A 15154-nucleotide genomic window follows, 5' to 3' on the forward strand; every position below is an offset into this window, starting at 1 on the left:
TGACTATGGGAACCTCATTTGTCAAGTATTTGATGCCACTCCTGCCACAATGGCAGCCGCACCTGCCTTTGTTCTGCAAACAACAAAGCAGGTCGCAAATGCCCCAGGAAGCAGGAACTTTGCACCAAGAGAGGCTTTCAGCCCGGTGGGGCAACCGCCACCATCCTGTCCTGCCTGTGAGATCCTGCCTTCAGGTCACAGCCGGAGAAAGATTTCCGGCTCCGAGGCACTGGTCCTGCTGACAGCCGGCACTTCATTTCAAACGTCCAGGCAGACGTTCGTATTTGCTGGTGCTGTTTGGGGAACTCCTGGCATGCCCGTTTTTTGTTCTGCACCTTATAAAACGGGGAATCTGACACTCGGAGGAATTGTGAACGCTTCCCAAATAGAAGCATAACGGCAAACATGCTCCTGAAGACGCGTGGGGGTGCTCAGGAAGTCTTGCCTCTGGAGCAAAGTTTGGATGTGCATGTTGGGAGGCGAACAGCGACCTCTGGCTCACCCTTCGCAGTGCTTCACAAGAGAGAGCACAACGGAGGGGGCCGGGGGGGGGAGTGCTGGCAGCCATGTGCAGAACCCAGCCCACGGAAAGGGGCCCGTTGGCCCAAGCATCCTCCCCTCACAAGCCCAGGGCTTCCAGAGAGGAAAAGGCCCCGTAGGGAGAGGGGCAGAGGCCAGGTGGGTGGGTGGGCAGGCGGGTGGCCAGGACCACCCCAGAGCCTGCCTCGGTGGGGCTGCCTGCCCAGCCTGGACTGGGCCATCCAGAGCCATCTGCCAGCATCACAGCTAATGCCAGCCGTACGCCCACTCACACCTGCAGCCACCAGCAGCTGGAAGCCCGAGCTCCCCGGACGCCGCCTTCTCACATTATCCCACTGAGCCTCAGAAATGCTTTCCTGAGCTGACAAAGCAAAAATGGCTGCTCTGGCCAGTTTCTCCAGTGCTTCGTCAGACAGAGGAGCAAAAATAAGGGGGGGAGAGGGAAGGAGGGGGGGAGAGGGAGGACAGCGGCAGTGTATGCATCCGCAAAGAGGCTGAACGCTCGCCAGGCAGGACACGGGCCACTGCTGTGCGGGCAGCAAGCACACGCCGGCCTGAAGTCGTCTCCAGAGAGGGCCTGCAGAATCGAGGCAGTGCTTTGCTTTGGCTTTGGCTCGGCCTGCAGCACCACAAGACGAAGCGAGTTGCTCCACCCGATAATCCCTGGTGGCAGCTCTGCCTAAAACCTGTTGCTTCCTGCAAGCATTGCGTCTCCGCAGAAGAACTTGGCTGTGCCTCTTCACCCTCCACATGCGTCTGTCCGCACCCCGAATTGTTGCGGATGCACAGGGAAGGGGCCCTGCGGCCTGCCAAGATAATCTCGTCGGCAGAATTCAAGTCTGACAGAAGCAAGCAGCAGCTTGTCACAGTCACCCCTGGTGACCTGAAAAGCATCTTGAGATGCGCCTTCACAAAAGACAGGACCTCTGGGAAGTCTTCTGTGTGATTGCGTGTGTGCACACACACACAGCCGCCTGAAGCAGCTTTTACAACATCAAAGGCCCAATTGTGGCATCGCTACAGAAGCAATTACAATTTCCTTTGTGCATACTGCAATTCTGTGGGATGTGCTCAGACACACGATGACTTGCACGATCCACTTTTATGTTCTTGGGAACGCGTCTCCAACCAGAATTTGTGCTACTTTTGCAAAACCAACGCTGCCACAAAGCAATATGCCTGACTGTGGTGGCACAGCTGTGAAGCCCGGCAAGCCAAAACCAAGTTTGTTCATTCTTACTTCTAAAATACAAAAGGAGCTAGTGATCCATCAGACTATACAGACTGGCATTTACCCAGGAACTGAAGCAGAGAAAACAAACAAGCCCATTGCTGAGGCTTCTTCATGTCGTGCATTTTACAGGCAGGCCACTGACTTGTTCACACGCTGGAAAGGCTCAGTTGAAATGTTTGTAAACATTCTATCACCTCCCGCAGCAGCTCAGAAATGGCCACGGGGCACTTGCAGAGAACAGATCTAAGCAAGGGGAAAAAGAAACAAGTGGGTTTACCTTCCAAGCTCTTCTCCGACTTCGTAAATGTCCTCTACCTTCTGCTGTTTGAACACAGCCATGCCGGGACTCCTCATAGGTGGGCGCTGCTTGATTCACCTGAGAAATGAAAGAGAGACAGACAGGACTCATCTCTGCCTCTGTGCTTCCTGTGGACCAGAACTGCGACCCACCATCGCTTGGGATACTGCCACACTGCTTCGCCCCAGTGTCCCCAAAATAGCAGTCAAAAGGATGTTGCAACATGCAGAGGAGCAGTATTTACATCTCTTACTTAAAATGCCTTCAGGGCAGCAGCCACCCAGGAACTTCCAGGTGTCCAAATTGGACATGCTCTCGCGCAATATTGATAAGTCGCTGTTCCCCAGTGGCTGCTTTTCCTCTTAATCCCTGCACCTGAATCCTTCAGGGAGGGAGGCCGGCCCTTTCGTTGTGAAGCTGAAGCAACAGACCCGGGGAAGAGCTCCCAGTTGGCACCCAGGGGCTCCCAAGGTGGCTCGGGGGAGCGATCCTGGCTCGAAACTGAGCCGCCTGGGGCGAAGGGCTCTGTCTGCCCACCCGCAAGCTGGGAAAAATGAGGGGAGCGCAGGATGTTCCTGGCAACAGTGAGTTACACTTCCCCTTTGAAGGAAAAGTGGGATCTTTTTGGAAAAGGGCAACCAAGATGACCGGGAGACTGGAAACAGAGTCCTACCTGCCAGGAAAGAGGGAGGGCTCCAGGTATGGTCAGTCTTGGGAGAGAAGCGGGGGGCCACAACCAGCCCTCCATCCTCCAGGATGATGGGACATGAGACGGGCTCCGCAGACAGAGGGAGACTTTGGCTGAAAACCAGGAGTGCTCCAAGGGCCGGAGCAGTCAGACAGTGGAGCCAGCTGCCTGCACGGGTGTATTTACCTGTTTGCTTATTTGATTTTTATCCCACCCCATTAGCCAAAGGCTTCCTGGGCAGCTTACAAGCAAAACAATACAACGACATAAAATAATACGCAATAAAGCAGGTTGTGGGTGGTTTTCAAGTGGAGGCTGTCGAGGATGCTTGGAGCAGGAGGCGTGGGCTGAATGGGGTGGCGAGGTGGGCCCAACTCTAGGGGTCCACGGAAGGTGGGGGCCAAGGGCCACCAACTGAAGTTGTGACCCTGCAGCCCGAGGGGGCAGGGACCTGCGCAAGGGAAGGAGTGGGACGAGGTGTCACGCCGGCAAGGTATTGCTCACTGCCGCCACTGGGTCCCCAAGGCCCTCACCTCGGGCCAATCTGGTCCTTGCTCCGCGTGATGGTTACCCACGGACACGCAAGGAACCCTCCCTGCTTCAAGTGGTTATTGAGTCAAGGGGTGCTGGTCAGGGTGCAGGACTCGGGGCCAAGCGCTTGCAAGGCACCTGGGCCGGGCCGGTCGCCGTCTCTCTGCAGGCTGCTGCAAGGATGACAGGGATGGAGCTGGACCACTCATACAACCTGAAGCGCTCTGGGGGCACAGCAGGATATCAGTGTGCTAATTAATAAACAAAGGCCTGCGCCCTCGCCTGCTTCACTCCAGCAGACCTCGCTTAGCCAGCTTGCTTCCTCGCAGCTTCTTTGCTCCTGCCCTAGCACGGCACAGCAAATATCTGTCTGCAGGTAGACACGGATACGTGAGGGTCTGGGCCGACTCGGCTCCCTGGATGCGCTCACGGGGCCTCAGCAGCCAGCCCTGCTTCTCAGCGAGCCAAGTCTCTTCTTCACCGCTCTGCAGATAAGGGCATCGGATTGCTGACCCAGCCGTTATCGATTCCCAACAGCCACAAGCTGTTCCTACTCGAGGGACAATGCAGGACCCGGAGTGCTGCATCAGTGAGTCGTGGGGGCATCCTCCAGAGTCACAGCGCAATCCGGCACCCTCTGGCTAAGGAGTAAGCTCCCCGCTCTCCGCTGGACCAACACCTGCCTAACACACGAAGGACTGCAGCCTTTGGAAGCGCAGAGGTGAACACCGGCGTGGTCACATCCTGCTGGACTGACCAAAAGTCTGAGACCAGGGTGGAGGACATCACTGGATCAGGCCCAAGCCTTCCTCTCATTGCTCGCAAGAAGGGAAATGGCGCAGATGAGGAGGAGGAGGACGTTCTCCTGGCATTGCCTGCCTCATTCACAGAATTTCACAGAGTCCAGATGTCGCGTCTACCCCTTGTAGCCTTCCTGTGTTTTCCCACCACTTCTGGATTTGTGAAACATCCACTAACGCAGGGGAGGGTGACATCTTGGGCCTCCAGATGTTCCTGCCTACAACTCCCATCAGCCCTAGCCAGCAGAGCCAGTGGTAAGAGAACATGGGAGCAACTCCCTGGGCCACGGGGCAGTTGCTCACCCCTGCATGAAGGCGGGAGACGACATTGCTGCCCAACGCTGCTTACGTGCCGATGCTCATCGCCCCCCCCCTCGACCCCCCCGTCATGAGACACCCTCCGGAGCTCTTCTGGGCCCTCCCCGCTTGCTGGTGCCGTGCAGGTGAAGACCTCCTTTTCCAAGGTGCCTCTGAGACGCACCCGGCTTGCCAGCTGCCGGGCTGCGCTCTTTCCTTTCCACCCACCACACGGGACAGCCTTTACTCATTTCCATTTGTCTCAAATATTCTGAAGTTGTTGCCTCTGCGTTCCATTTCGGAATGCACGTTTAGCACTGCCGATTATGGAAAATGATGCACGATTTTTTAATACGATCAGAGAGCCGAGAAGAGAGCCATTTGCTGTGGCACATCAAAGACAAGGCTACTCCTTGGGTGAATTTGGTTCAACTTCTTACATGGACAAGCAGCTCAAGAAAGCAAATAGGAACCATCTCCCTGAAGAAAAGACGAGAGGAAGCACACTGGGACCGAACCGGGGCCAACCACCACGATTCACCAAAAGCGCATTGAAACGGGGAGCAGGCATTGGATCTCTTTGAATGGCTGGATGTTCAGCAGGGCTGAAGCCACAGATGGCACCTGCTGAAGGAGTGTCAGCAGCGAAGCTGATGGGTTCACTCTACCCAACTTCCTGCAGGTTTGTAAGGGCGCAGTTACGAGGTTCCTGGGAACCTTGCTGGCTGTTCCCCTGACTCACCTCTCCAGGCCTTTCAGTAGAACAATAAAAAGCTCCTGCTTCTCGCATTTGCAGAAACCACACAGTAAGGTCTGTGTGTGACTTTCTTTCTAGAGCTGGATTACTCTGCCAGTTTGAGGCAGCAGAAATGTGGAAGCCGCCTCACTGGGGAACTCCCGTCTCAAAGGCCTGCCTGTTCAGGCCGGCTTTTAGCGGCCGCTGGGCGAGGCTTTTCATCCGGCATGGAGGTTCAACTTCTCCTGTGTGGGATTTCTGGTGTATGTTAGTGCGGCCCACCTCAGAAAGCCTAGCCTCACCCAGCTCATCTTATATGCCTACGCATGGCTTTCTGGTGGGCAGTACAGTCACGAGGGACTAGAAACTTGACTAAAATGAAGACCCTCACACAGCCAAGGAAAGTGGCAGGAACCAGGCAGCCAGTCAAGTGCTGAGTGCTCACCAAGGAGGCACTCAAAAGAGTCAAGAGCTGATACGGAGCAACATGACGCTTGGAGAAGGGCTGAAAAGGTGGGAGGCAACAAGAAGTCTAAGCTCAACACTTAACAACAACAGGATCGCATTGCCAAGGGGGAGACATTGTCCCTCCACTTCTGAAGGACCTCCTTTTCCCACTTTTCTCCACTTTCCGTACTTTTCAATGGGCAACTGCTCCTGGAAGTTGCGTGCAAATTAGCTGATGTTTCATCTTCCCCAGTCAACAGTTTCCGCCGATGTGGCCTGCTCTACTTCCCTGCTCCCCCTGACAGCCGAAGCACGCTAGGAAACTGCTAGGCCAGGCTTCATCTCCTGGACAGCCATAAGAGCAACGAGAACAACCAAAACAGCAGCACCCTTTTCTGGGGCCAAAAAAGGGGAAACCGGTGACGAAGTGCCACTCACCACTGGGAGAGAGGCGGTCCCCGGTCCAGCGAGGTCTAAGCGTAAAGAGCAGAAAGGGGCTTGGCTCTCCTTGCCAAACGGCTCACCACAGATCCGCACAGCCCACCACAAAACCGCACTTCTAGTTCAGCTGTCGCAGCGATCCGGCGTGGCTCGAACAGCCCCAGGGACCAGCCGGGGTTCTCAGGGCGTGTGTTGCGGCAGAGTCAGCTGCCCCGGGAAGCAGCTTGGACTGTGGGGGCAAGACAACCCGCCCTGAGAGGCTAACCGCAATGGGCCGTGAGGACCCAGCCGTGGGCTGCCACCTGCTCTCCCTCGGCCGTCGTCACCGTGAGGTCACCCCGCAGAAAGAAAACCAGGGTCACGTTTCCAAGAAACGGCACACGCAGCTGTTCGTGTCTCCTCGGAATGGAATGCTCACTTCACGGGACCACGAGCTGCCGAAGGCGAACCATTTACAGTATGACTAGGAAATTATGACGCCTGCAGCCGTATCTCCAGAATAGGAGACGCTAAAATGGGTAGAGAAAGGGTGGTGTTGGAGTCGCTCCCGTGCTCTCGCTTTTACAGGCCCTTCCAGTTCAGCGGATTTTTCATGGTAGAAAATGGGATTAAGCGCTTTGCTAATTTTCGCGCGGTATCTGCAGATGGAGATGATAACGTTTTAGGCCGACTTACAGAACTATTTCAAGGGCGATTGCTGAAGGCAGCGTACGTAACGGGATGTGGACCCTTGAGCCGCCCGATGCTGGGTACACATTTAAGATCCACAGTTCATAACAGCAGAGCCATATCCCAAATGCCAGTTTATGACGAATGATGCTTAGCTTGGCGACATGATCCTATACGGGTCTCCTCAGATGCAAATACCTTTTGAATTCAGTGGGGTAAATGACTGATGCGAGTCCTTTGCTTATTTGATTTCTAACGTGAGTTAATGCCCCCTCACAAAATAAAATTCCAGAAGCCACACACGGTAAAATAATTATTGCACTGACTAAAAACAAAACAATGTTTTAGTAAAGCAGAAGCTTTGAAAAATTAAACTTTCCCACAAAGAAGTGGCGCCATCCCTGTCTCTCTCCCCGCCTCCCCACGTTAGATTAAGGTTTTGACTAAAATAAACCCGGGTATCTGTTCAAAGGTTTCTGCCCACCAGCAGCACAATGACCAATATACCAGAAAACCCTCTGGCTTTGCAGTGCCCTTTTCCCAGCAGTTTGAGGACCCCCTGTGACTGCACAAACGTTGTTGGGCTGCTAAGCATGGACAAACTGAATTTATGTCACTTGCCCAGGACCAGGGCTAGAAAATGGCTCATGGACATGCATACTGGGGATGATGGACACAGCTATCCATGGCTCGATCCTCAAGATCAGGTCCCAGGAAGCTTATGTGCTGTTTAAATTGCCTTTCAGGGAAGCAGCTTCATCTTATTGGCTTTAAATTTGGCACATCCTCTGTCTTGAAGGCCCAAACAAATGAAATGAATCAAGAAACAAAACAAGGAAGGTACAGACTGGAAAAGACTGGCCAGATTTCCTATTAAAAAAACGGGAAACGGCAGAGAGTGGGGAACAAATGTTACACACTAGTTCCACTTCAGTTGGGAACATGAACAAAATGCAAACAAACGAGGACTAAAAGTAATCAAAACAGAGAAACAACGTTTTGAAAAAGTTCTTGCAAATGCCCAGAACTCGGATCTGCGGAGACCAGCAGAGCAGTGAAGGCCAAGGGGTGCTGCCAAGGCTCTGGGTGCAGGCAGGGTGCCCTTCTGGGGCCAGGTGGGCAGAAAAAGGAGGAGATGCCACGTGGGTGGACGGGACCCCAAGGAACCGGCTTGGGCACGGCGGCTCCGGCTGGCTCCTCGTTCCTCAGTCAGCTCTGCCCCGTCCCAAGACTCATCCTGTGGTAATCATGTAAACACTCAAGGGAAAGATGGCAAGTCCAGACACAGTGGCATTAGTTAATTCTTGAAACATGCTTGCGCTCATTCCAGATAAGCGAGGCGATGCCCAAGCAAGCACTTCTGACATAACGGGGTGGCTTCCGAAGGACTCCCGCGTCGCTTGACCCTCCGAGGGTGGCCAGAAAAGGACTGCCTCACGGGGGACGCCAGGGAGCCACATTACCCCCAGAGGGGCAGGCTCCATCAGGGCCAGCACTGTGTCGCCTGGCTGGCAGGTGCTGCTGGACTCCAGCTCCCATCTTCCCTCCCCTACTGGCTGTGCAAGTCTCAGCAAACCCACCAGCATGTGGAGCGGCCCATGTCTGCTCTGCGGCCCCAGGAGAGGCCCTGGGGGACCCTGTGCTCGCCTCCTCCCTGTCTCCTTCCTCAGGCAGGAGCTGTTGGGGCTCCCCTGCACGCAAGGCCTGACCCACCGCCTTTGACGGGTCCTGTTTCCACGCAGGTTCAAGCCTCTTTCTTTGGCCAAATGAGCAGGAAAACCCAGTCCCTCACGCAGCCCCCCATGAGTGGCACCCACCAGTAGCAGATCACAGGGACCGACTTCCACAGATGTTCAGCTGCCCTCTTCAGCCCTCAAAGCTGTCCAAATGCTGAGAGAGAGAGAGAGAGAGAGAGAGAGAGCGCTTTTGCGTTGCAAGGAAGGCGCCTGCCGGAGGTTAGCTTTTCCCAAAGCAGTCGCTGGGGGTTCTCTCGCCTAACACGGTGATTCACGTCAGAGCCGACTCATGCAGCCCAGCAAACTGGAGACAGACCTCCGGAGCAGAGGGCTATTTATTGCCGAGACATCTTCAGACGGCATCATGCATGCCAGACATTCCCGTCCCGGTTTCCCATATTCTGGCCACTTCTAAGAGCCCCCGGCTGCACCTCTTTTCGAAATGATCGGCACCACCTGCACAGCGGGGAGCCTGTCCTTAACTGGGTCACGGCTGCACAACTGCTGCCCCGAGAGTTAGCTTGCCAGTTCCAGCACGCAGAAGTGCATACGCAACTGTGACATTTCGGTGTCTCTCTCTGTCCATCTAATATGCCTGAAGAGGCCAACACTGCCGCTCTCTTACTGAAAAGCACAGTGGCTTAACAGACAGAAAACCATAATACAATAAGCCGCAGCGTACAGTATGAAAACCGCCAGCATAAAGCACACGGTAATTAAGAACTCAATATTTAAAGCCCGAATGAATTAAAGTGTTTTCACTTCACATCTGGAAGGCCACGGGGAGTGTGCCTGGGATTCTGGCTAGAAGCAATGCCCTCACGCCGGCAGTCCCTGATGGACAGGAAAGAGGTGTTGAAGCACGGAGAGAAGTTAGGAGTTGCGGTGCCAGGCGGCCGGGCTGGGCACAGCGCTCCGAGCGGAGCCGGCACAAGAACAGCGGCTCATCCGAGACACCAGAGAAGAGTACGAGTACGTTGGGCCACGGGGTGCCATGTGCCGTGCCCAGGACTCTTGGCAGCTTTAGCCTGGGGTGTGCGGGCAGCCAAAGGCCACACACAGACAGGGTTCCCTTGGCGAGCAGGCCGGGCCACCGGTGGCCCCATCAGAAGGGCCTTGTGTGAGTCCCTCTTCCAGAAACATAAAGAGCTCTTTCCAGGGAGCTCTCCTGCTCGAGGCTTTTTTCGGTGCTTGTGATGGTTCTGCATGCAAAATTTGCGCTCCAGTCCTGGGCCATCAGAATCTGGCGCCAGGGCGCAGTCGAATGCTTGTTCAGAGAGAAAAAGCTCCTGTCTGGAGAACACGAGGAGTCAGAGGCCTCTTTTCTGTCTAGGATTGCGCCCTGAAAGGGCTTCTCAAAAGGAAACACTCGGTCTTCTTCTAGACCTACTGGGTCAGTTTGAAAAATTAATTTAGCTCTGGCATGCATTTCATGGACATATACGCGCTGTCAGGAATTCTTCTGGTTATTTCCTCCTCCACCCCCAGACAAGAGACACTAATAATGTAATCAGAGTGTTGCATAAACAAGCATGCTCTTCTTACAAGGTCACACTGACAAAGACCCCATTGACTTCTTGCTGTTAGCTCCCCAGTTCCACTGCTGCCTCTGACCACTCCGCCCAGCTGTCCCCCTTTAACCCCCCCCCGAAGAGGGCAAGCGTGATGGAGCTACAGCTGGTCTGAGCACCCCAGGGTCACCCCCAATTTGCACAAAGGGAGTCCGTTGTGTTTTGCCATCTGCACTCGATCTTTCAAAGGAATCCACGGGACAGGAATGAGGAGCATGAAACGTGGGACGCAGGAGGACTCCTGGAGCAGCCCCAAAAGGGATCCCACGAATTGTGGCCAACGCCTACATGAGTGCAGTCCTTAACACACATAACCAGAAAATAAGTCAGTGGGACTTAGATGCTGAGTAAGAATACAGCTTTACCAGAGATCCCCTCCCAGGAACCGGCTAAACTGCAGGGTGATTTTAGCAAACCTTGTGCAACTTAAAGGGTTGCAAAAAAGGGTTTTGACACAAATACCAAGACTTCTCTGTATTATAGATAGACCTCCTCTTTTCCTATCAAGAACCACAAAGGGTAAGCGCCACTCCAAATGCAGATTAGTCACTGTTACACACAAGATGGGAGGGATATACATTTTCACTATTCTTACATTCAAAAAATTTGCTTCATTCTCTGCAAACACTTTCAAAGCCACTTAACGTCCTGCATTCACAACACTGCCAAAACAAAATGGTGCGTATCATTTGCTCCAGCATCTCAGGAGCATCCATGTTCCAAACGTTCAGCTGAGCACTAAACTGCGGAAAGAGGGTTGTGGCCAGCAGAATTACCAGACACACAGCGGCACAGTTCTCCCCAGACACCGAAAGCAGAGTGCAGCAGCAGCAGCAGCTGGCCTGAGTCTGGAACAAGAAACTCTGCCCTTGAGTATGTCCCACGCTACAAGGGCTCTCGCTTGGAGAAACACCGAGCTGGCTGTCTCCACTGAGCTGAGAGGATGGGGTTAGGGTGGGGGTTGCGCAGGAATGCGTGGTGGCAAAATCCATTTGCGCGCGCGCGCACTCCTAGAATCGGGGCTTGCCGGGGAGTGGACGGGTCGGCTCCCCTCGCCGGACAAGAATCCGCAGGAAGGCAGCCAGCCGGGCCGGGATGGTGGGCAAGTGACCGAGTGAGACCCCCAGCCCGGGCGGTGCGCGGGTCCGCGGCTTCGAAGGCGCCCCTAGGCGGGGGCATCGCCGCTGCTGCACCGCCGCGCACGGCCCAGCAACTGGCCCGCGGCGGCTTGGCGGGGAGCAGCCCACGGCCTGGGCGGGGGGCGAGGGAGCAACTGGGACCCCGCGGGGGGGAAGAGCACGCGCCGCCACAGCAGGCACCATCAGCCGCAGCAACGGGGGCTCCGGGCCGCTTGTGCTCCCCTACGATGCAGGATAAACCGGGCGCGCTTCCTCATGCACGCAAGTGGCAAGTCCCGTGCGCCGCGAAAGCGCTGCACGGCGCCCGGGCGGACCCGGCTTCGAGCCCGTCACGGGCGACCTCTCCCCCTGGTCCACCGCGCAGGGGCGTTGTGCGGCGGCGGCGGCGGCGAGCGGGACCGAGTGCGCCTCCTCACCCGCGTCAGCGGGGGCGCGCAGGGTCCGCGCCGCGAGGCCGCTGCAGCCGCCCCTGCCTGCCTGCCTGCCTCTCCGCGGCGGTCCCGGGGGTGCCTGCCGGCGCGCGGCCGAGCGAGCGAGCGAGCGAGCGAGCGACTCACCGGGCGACACGCGGCGCGCTCCTTCCCCGCCGGACGACGAGCACCTCGCCTCCACCTGCCTCCCTCCCTCCCTCCGCCGAGCCAGGCGCGCCGAGGCGGCGGCGGGGAGGGGCCGCGGGAGCCGGCGGCGGGGCGGGCGGCAGCGCCCTCTGGCGGCGCGCGGCGGCACTGGCGGCTTCGAAGGCGCCCGCGTGGGAGCGCGCCTCGCCTCCCGGGGCGCCGCGCAGTGCCGCCTTGCAGACGGCGGCCCGACGGGGCTGCTTTCCGCCGAGGCCGCGGGAGGGCTGCTTTTCGCGGGGGTTTCCAGACTCGGGCAGCAGCGCGCTTGGGAGCAGGGGCCGAGACATGGTGCACTGACCATATAGCCGGTCCAAGGCAACGGCGAAGCGGTTTGCATCCCCCTTTCATGCTCACAACAGCCCTGCGAGGTTGGCTAGCCACGCTGAGTCCTTAAAAGAGGAGGGTGGGATAGAAATCAAAGAAGGAAGGAAGGCGTGCCAACAAGTCACTGCCTTCCCAGAAACGTCCTTTTCACAATCTAAGTTCCCATGAACGTCTCCATATAAAAGTAAGAAAAAGGAGTATAAAGCTTACCCGGGTGATGAGGAACATTCCACAGATTTCCTGACAAACCAAATGTCAGCAGGGAGCTTTGTTATTATGGTTTCCCAGGCGCAGCTCCGCACAACTTTATTCCACCCTGATAACACACAGGAAGCGAGTAGCGGACCCTGGAGGCCTTTCCCACAAAAGCCGGGAGACTCAACAAGGGCAGGCTGAACTGCTGTTTCAGACGGGCACCCACACTGCAAAACCCCTTTCCCTTTCCAACATAATGGGGGCAATAATTGTTGCATATAACAGCATTAGCAAATGTTTTTGGCACGTTAGGCCAAGCATTCCTGAGGTTTTTTTACTTTTAAGGTTTTTTTATGGGAGACCTTAGGGACTTATTTCGACTTAAATGCAATTTGCTTGTTTCACTTAGAAGTGCAAGGAACAGGCTGTGTACGCACACTCAGGTGCCTGCACAACTTCAGGGTCAGCAAGCATCACTTCTTACAAATCAATGCCATTTTAAAAACAAGCGAGTAAACATTTAAAAACATAGCTGGCATGTTTTAAATGCATTTTCTTTAAAAAGCACCCTTATTTACAAAAAGATAGAAGGCTGAGAGCCAAAGGATTGAGGCCTTTGAATTGTGGTGCTGGAGGAGACTCCTGCGAGTCCCTTGGACCGCAAGGTGCTCAAACCGGTCAGTCCTAGAGGAGATCAACCCTGACTGCTCTTTAGAAGGCCAGATACTGAAGATGAAACTCAAATACTTTGGCCACATAATGAGAAGGAAGGACTCCCTGGAGAAGAGCCTAATGCTGGGAACAATAGATGGCAAAAGGGGACGGCAGAGGATGAGGTGGCTGGATGGGGCCAGTGGAGCAGTGGGTGTGAGCTTGGGTGGACTCCGGGGGACGGTGGAGGACAGGAAGGCCTGGAGGAATGTTGTCCATGGGGTCGCGAGGGGTCGGACACGACTTCGTGACTAACAACAACATCCTTAATATGTGATAGAGGGCAAAGCAGGCTAGTTGCTTATCCAGAGCAACCTCCTTTGGCAGGACATACATGGCCAGTAGTGGCGCACCTCCCCCAGGGCAGAGACAAGTCCAGAATTGGACAGATCAGGAAGCCGCGCAGAGTTAAAATAAACTCCCAGTGATGTGCAAGCTGCCCTTACAGTTCCCCTCTTGGTAAAGCGGCATGGCAGGAGTCTTGCATCTTTTTCACTCTGAGGGCCGAAATTCCACCCCAGAGAAGCTTGTGGGGTGCAACCCCAGTGGGTAGGGCTGGGGGCAGAAGGGACAGGGCCTGGGGAAGGGCGTGGCCTTCTGGAGCCATTTCGGGACCCTGGGTGGTCCAGAATTAGCCTCGGGCCAGAGGTCCTACATCCTATGCCATGGCTTCACCTTCAGAGATATTTAATTGGGGACTATCCCATGTTGCAGACGTCCAAACGAGAAAGAGCCATCTATTGCTTTAATACTCCTGTCTGGAAGTGTATTTGCTTTGAGTCAGGTGTCACCGATTTTGCCAGAATGAACTTCCAAGGAAGCATAAGAAAGGGTGCAGCACCTCCTGCTTCCTGTTTATCACACAGCTACAATCTTGCATGGAAAGCCAGCCTCTTGAAGTAACCCATCCCTGACCAGGAACTGCAGGCACTGGCTCCTTGCCAGGGGATGAGAGCAGGAGCTTTTTTACAAAAGATACGAGATTTAGCCTTTTAAAAATGCAAATAGTGAAAGCCTGTTGCTAAAACACCTTCCTCTGCTTGCAGAATGCTCGTTATTGGGCCGATTGAAAACAAACAAACAAACGGGGCAGGCGCTGTTGGAGAAGGCAAGCAGGTCCTCCTGGCCTGTTTATGGAGCTCCTTCTCCATTCTGTGCAGGGGACCCAATTGCCTTAACCACTCACAAAGATGCAGCACCGCTGGCAAGCTTACAGGCCAGAATCGCGGCCCACGTGGCCCGTAGGAAGGCACCTCTGCCCATCCCACATCGCTGGAAAAGGAAGCGGAAACGTCACTCCCTGCGGCAGCTGCGAGGCCTGCCCTCAACGAGCGCCTCCGGCCAGTGGCCCCTTGCCACAAGTCTACGGACAGACGTGCCACCACCCTCCGCTCACGGGACAAGCTGCTCCGGCACAGGATGGGCTTTCCCTGGTTCACCCGCAGCCGTTCCCCAGCTCAGGTGTGCCTTTTGCCCTCTGGCAACGGCCTGCCCGCCACGACCTCCCTGCACGCACCGTGCGCTGAGGACAGCAGCCAGCCCCCAGATGGACGTCTTTGTGCAGAGTCAGTGCCGGAGGGAGGGGATTCCTAGCTCCTGCTCCCTCAACGTTATCGCTGCCCTCAAGTCCCATGAGACGCACGGCCCCGCATTGTCTCCTTGCTGACCCTCAGGAACTGGGACTGCTCATAAAACAGGCGGGCCCCTATCCTGGGGGGAAAGGCCACACGGGGCCAGAAGCGCTGCTCAGGCTCTGCCAGGAAACAAACCCAAAACCGGGAGGCTAAACTGCTTGCTCGGCATGCGGAGTAGCCAGGGCTGCAAAAGCGACTGCCATGCCTCAGAGGTGGAGGGCTGAGCAGGAGGGGCTCTTCCGACCAGTTAGCATCGTCAGGACTCAGCAGGGAGGCTATCGCCCTTTAAACTGGGCACTGGAGTTCGCATCTGCAGGCGGGAGTCAGACGTGCTTCTGTGGTGTGCCCCTCAGCGTGGCTCAGAAGAGCCTGAAGGCGCACCCCGTGGCCCAAGAGCAGGGGCTCTTCAGATCTGGTGCCTGAACGTGCCTCCTCCCTCCCCCCCGGTCACCCCCAGCTGCGCCCCGTCCCTTTCTCCTGCACGCCATCTTTTGGACTGCAAGCCTGAGGGCAGGGGCGGCCTCATGGCTGATTGCAAACCGCTCT

At 55.8% G+C, this 15154-nt stretch overlaps 1 protein-coding gene across 8 annotated transcripts in view; it reads right to left on the reverse strand.

The window, feature by feature from the left end:
- The window catches only part of DAPK2 (death associated protein kinase 2), a 38787-nt gene extending 27050 nt beyond the window's left edge, over positions 1 to 11737 (reverse strand). Inside the window, exons 1-3 of one of the 8 annotated variants that reach the window (XM_044438658.1) lie at positions 8499 to 8835; positions 3574 to 3661; positions 2052 to 2150 (exon numbers count right to left, since the gene is read on the reverse strand). In XM_044438658.1, coding sequence (XP_044294593.1) covers positions 2052 to 2128 — 77 coding nt within the window. In that variant the 5' untranslated portion in view covers positions 2129 to 2150; positions 3574 to 3661; positions 8499 to 8835. Of the gene's footprint in view, positions 1 to 2051; positions 2151 to 3573; positions 3777 to 6009; positions 8473 to 8498; positions 8836 to 11684 lie in introns of those variants that run through there. The other 7 variants (XM_044438656.1, XM_044438659.1, XM_044438657.1 and 4 more) reach the window with 7 other exon arrangements.
- Positions 11738 to 15154: the final 3417 nt, after the last annotated feature.

Source organism: Varanus komodoensis, unplaced genomic scaffold, assembly GCF_004798865.1.
Source record: "Varanus komodoensis strain SLA01 unplaced genomic scaffold, ASM479886v1 scaffold33, whole genome shotgun sequence".
Lineage (NCBI taxonomy): Eukaryota > Metazoa > Chordata > Lepidosauria > Squamata > Varanidae > Varanus > Varanus komodoensis.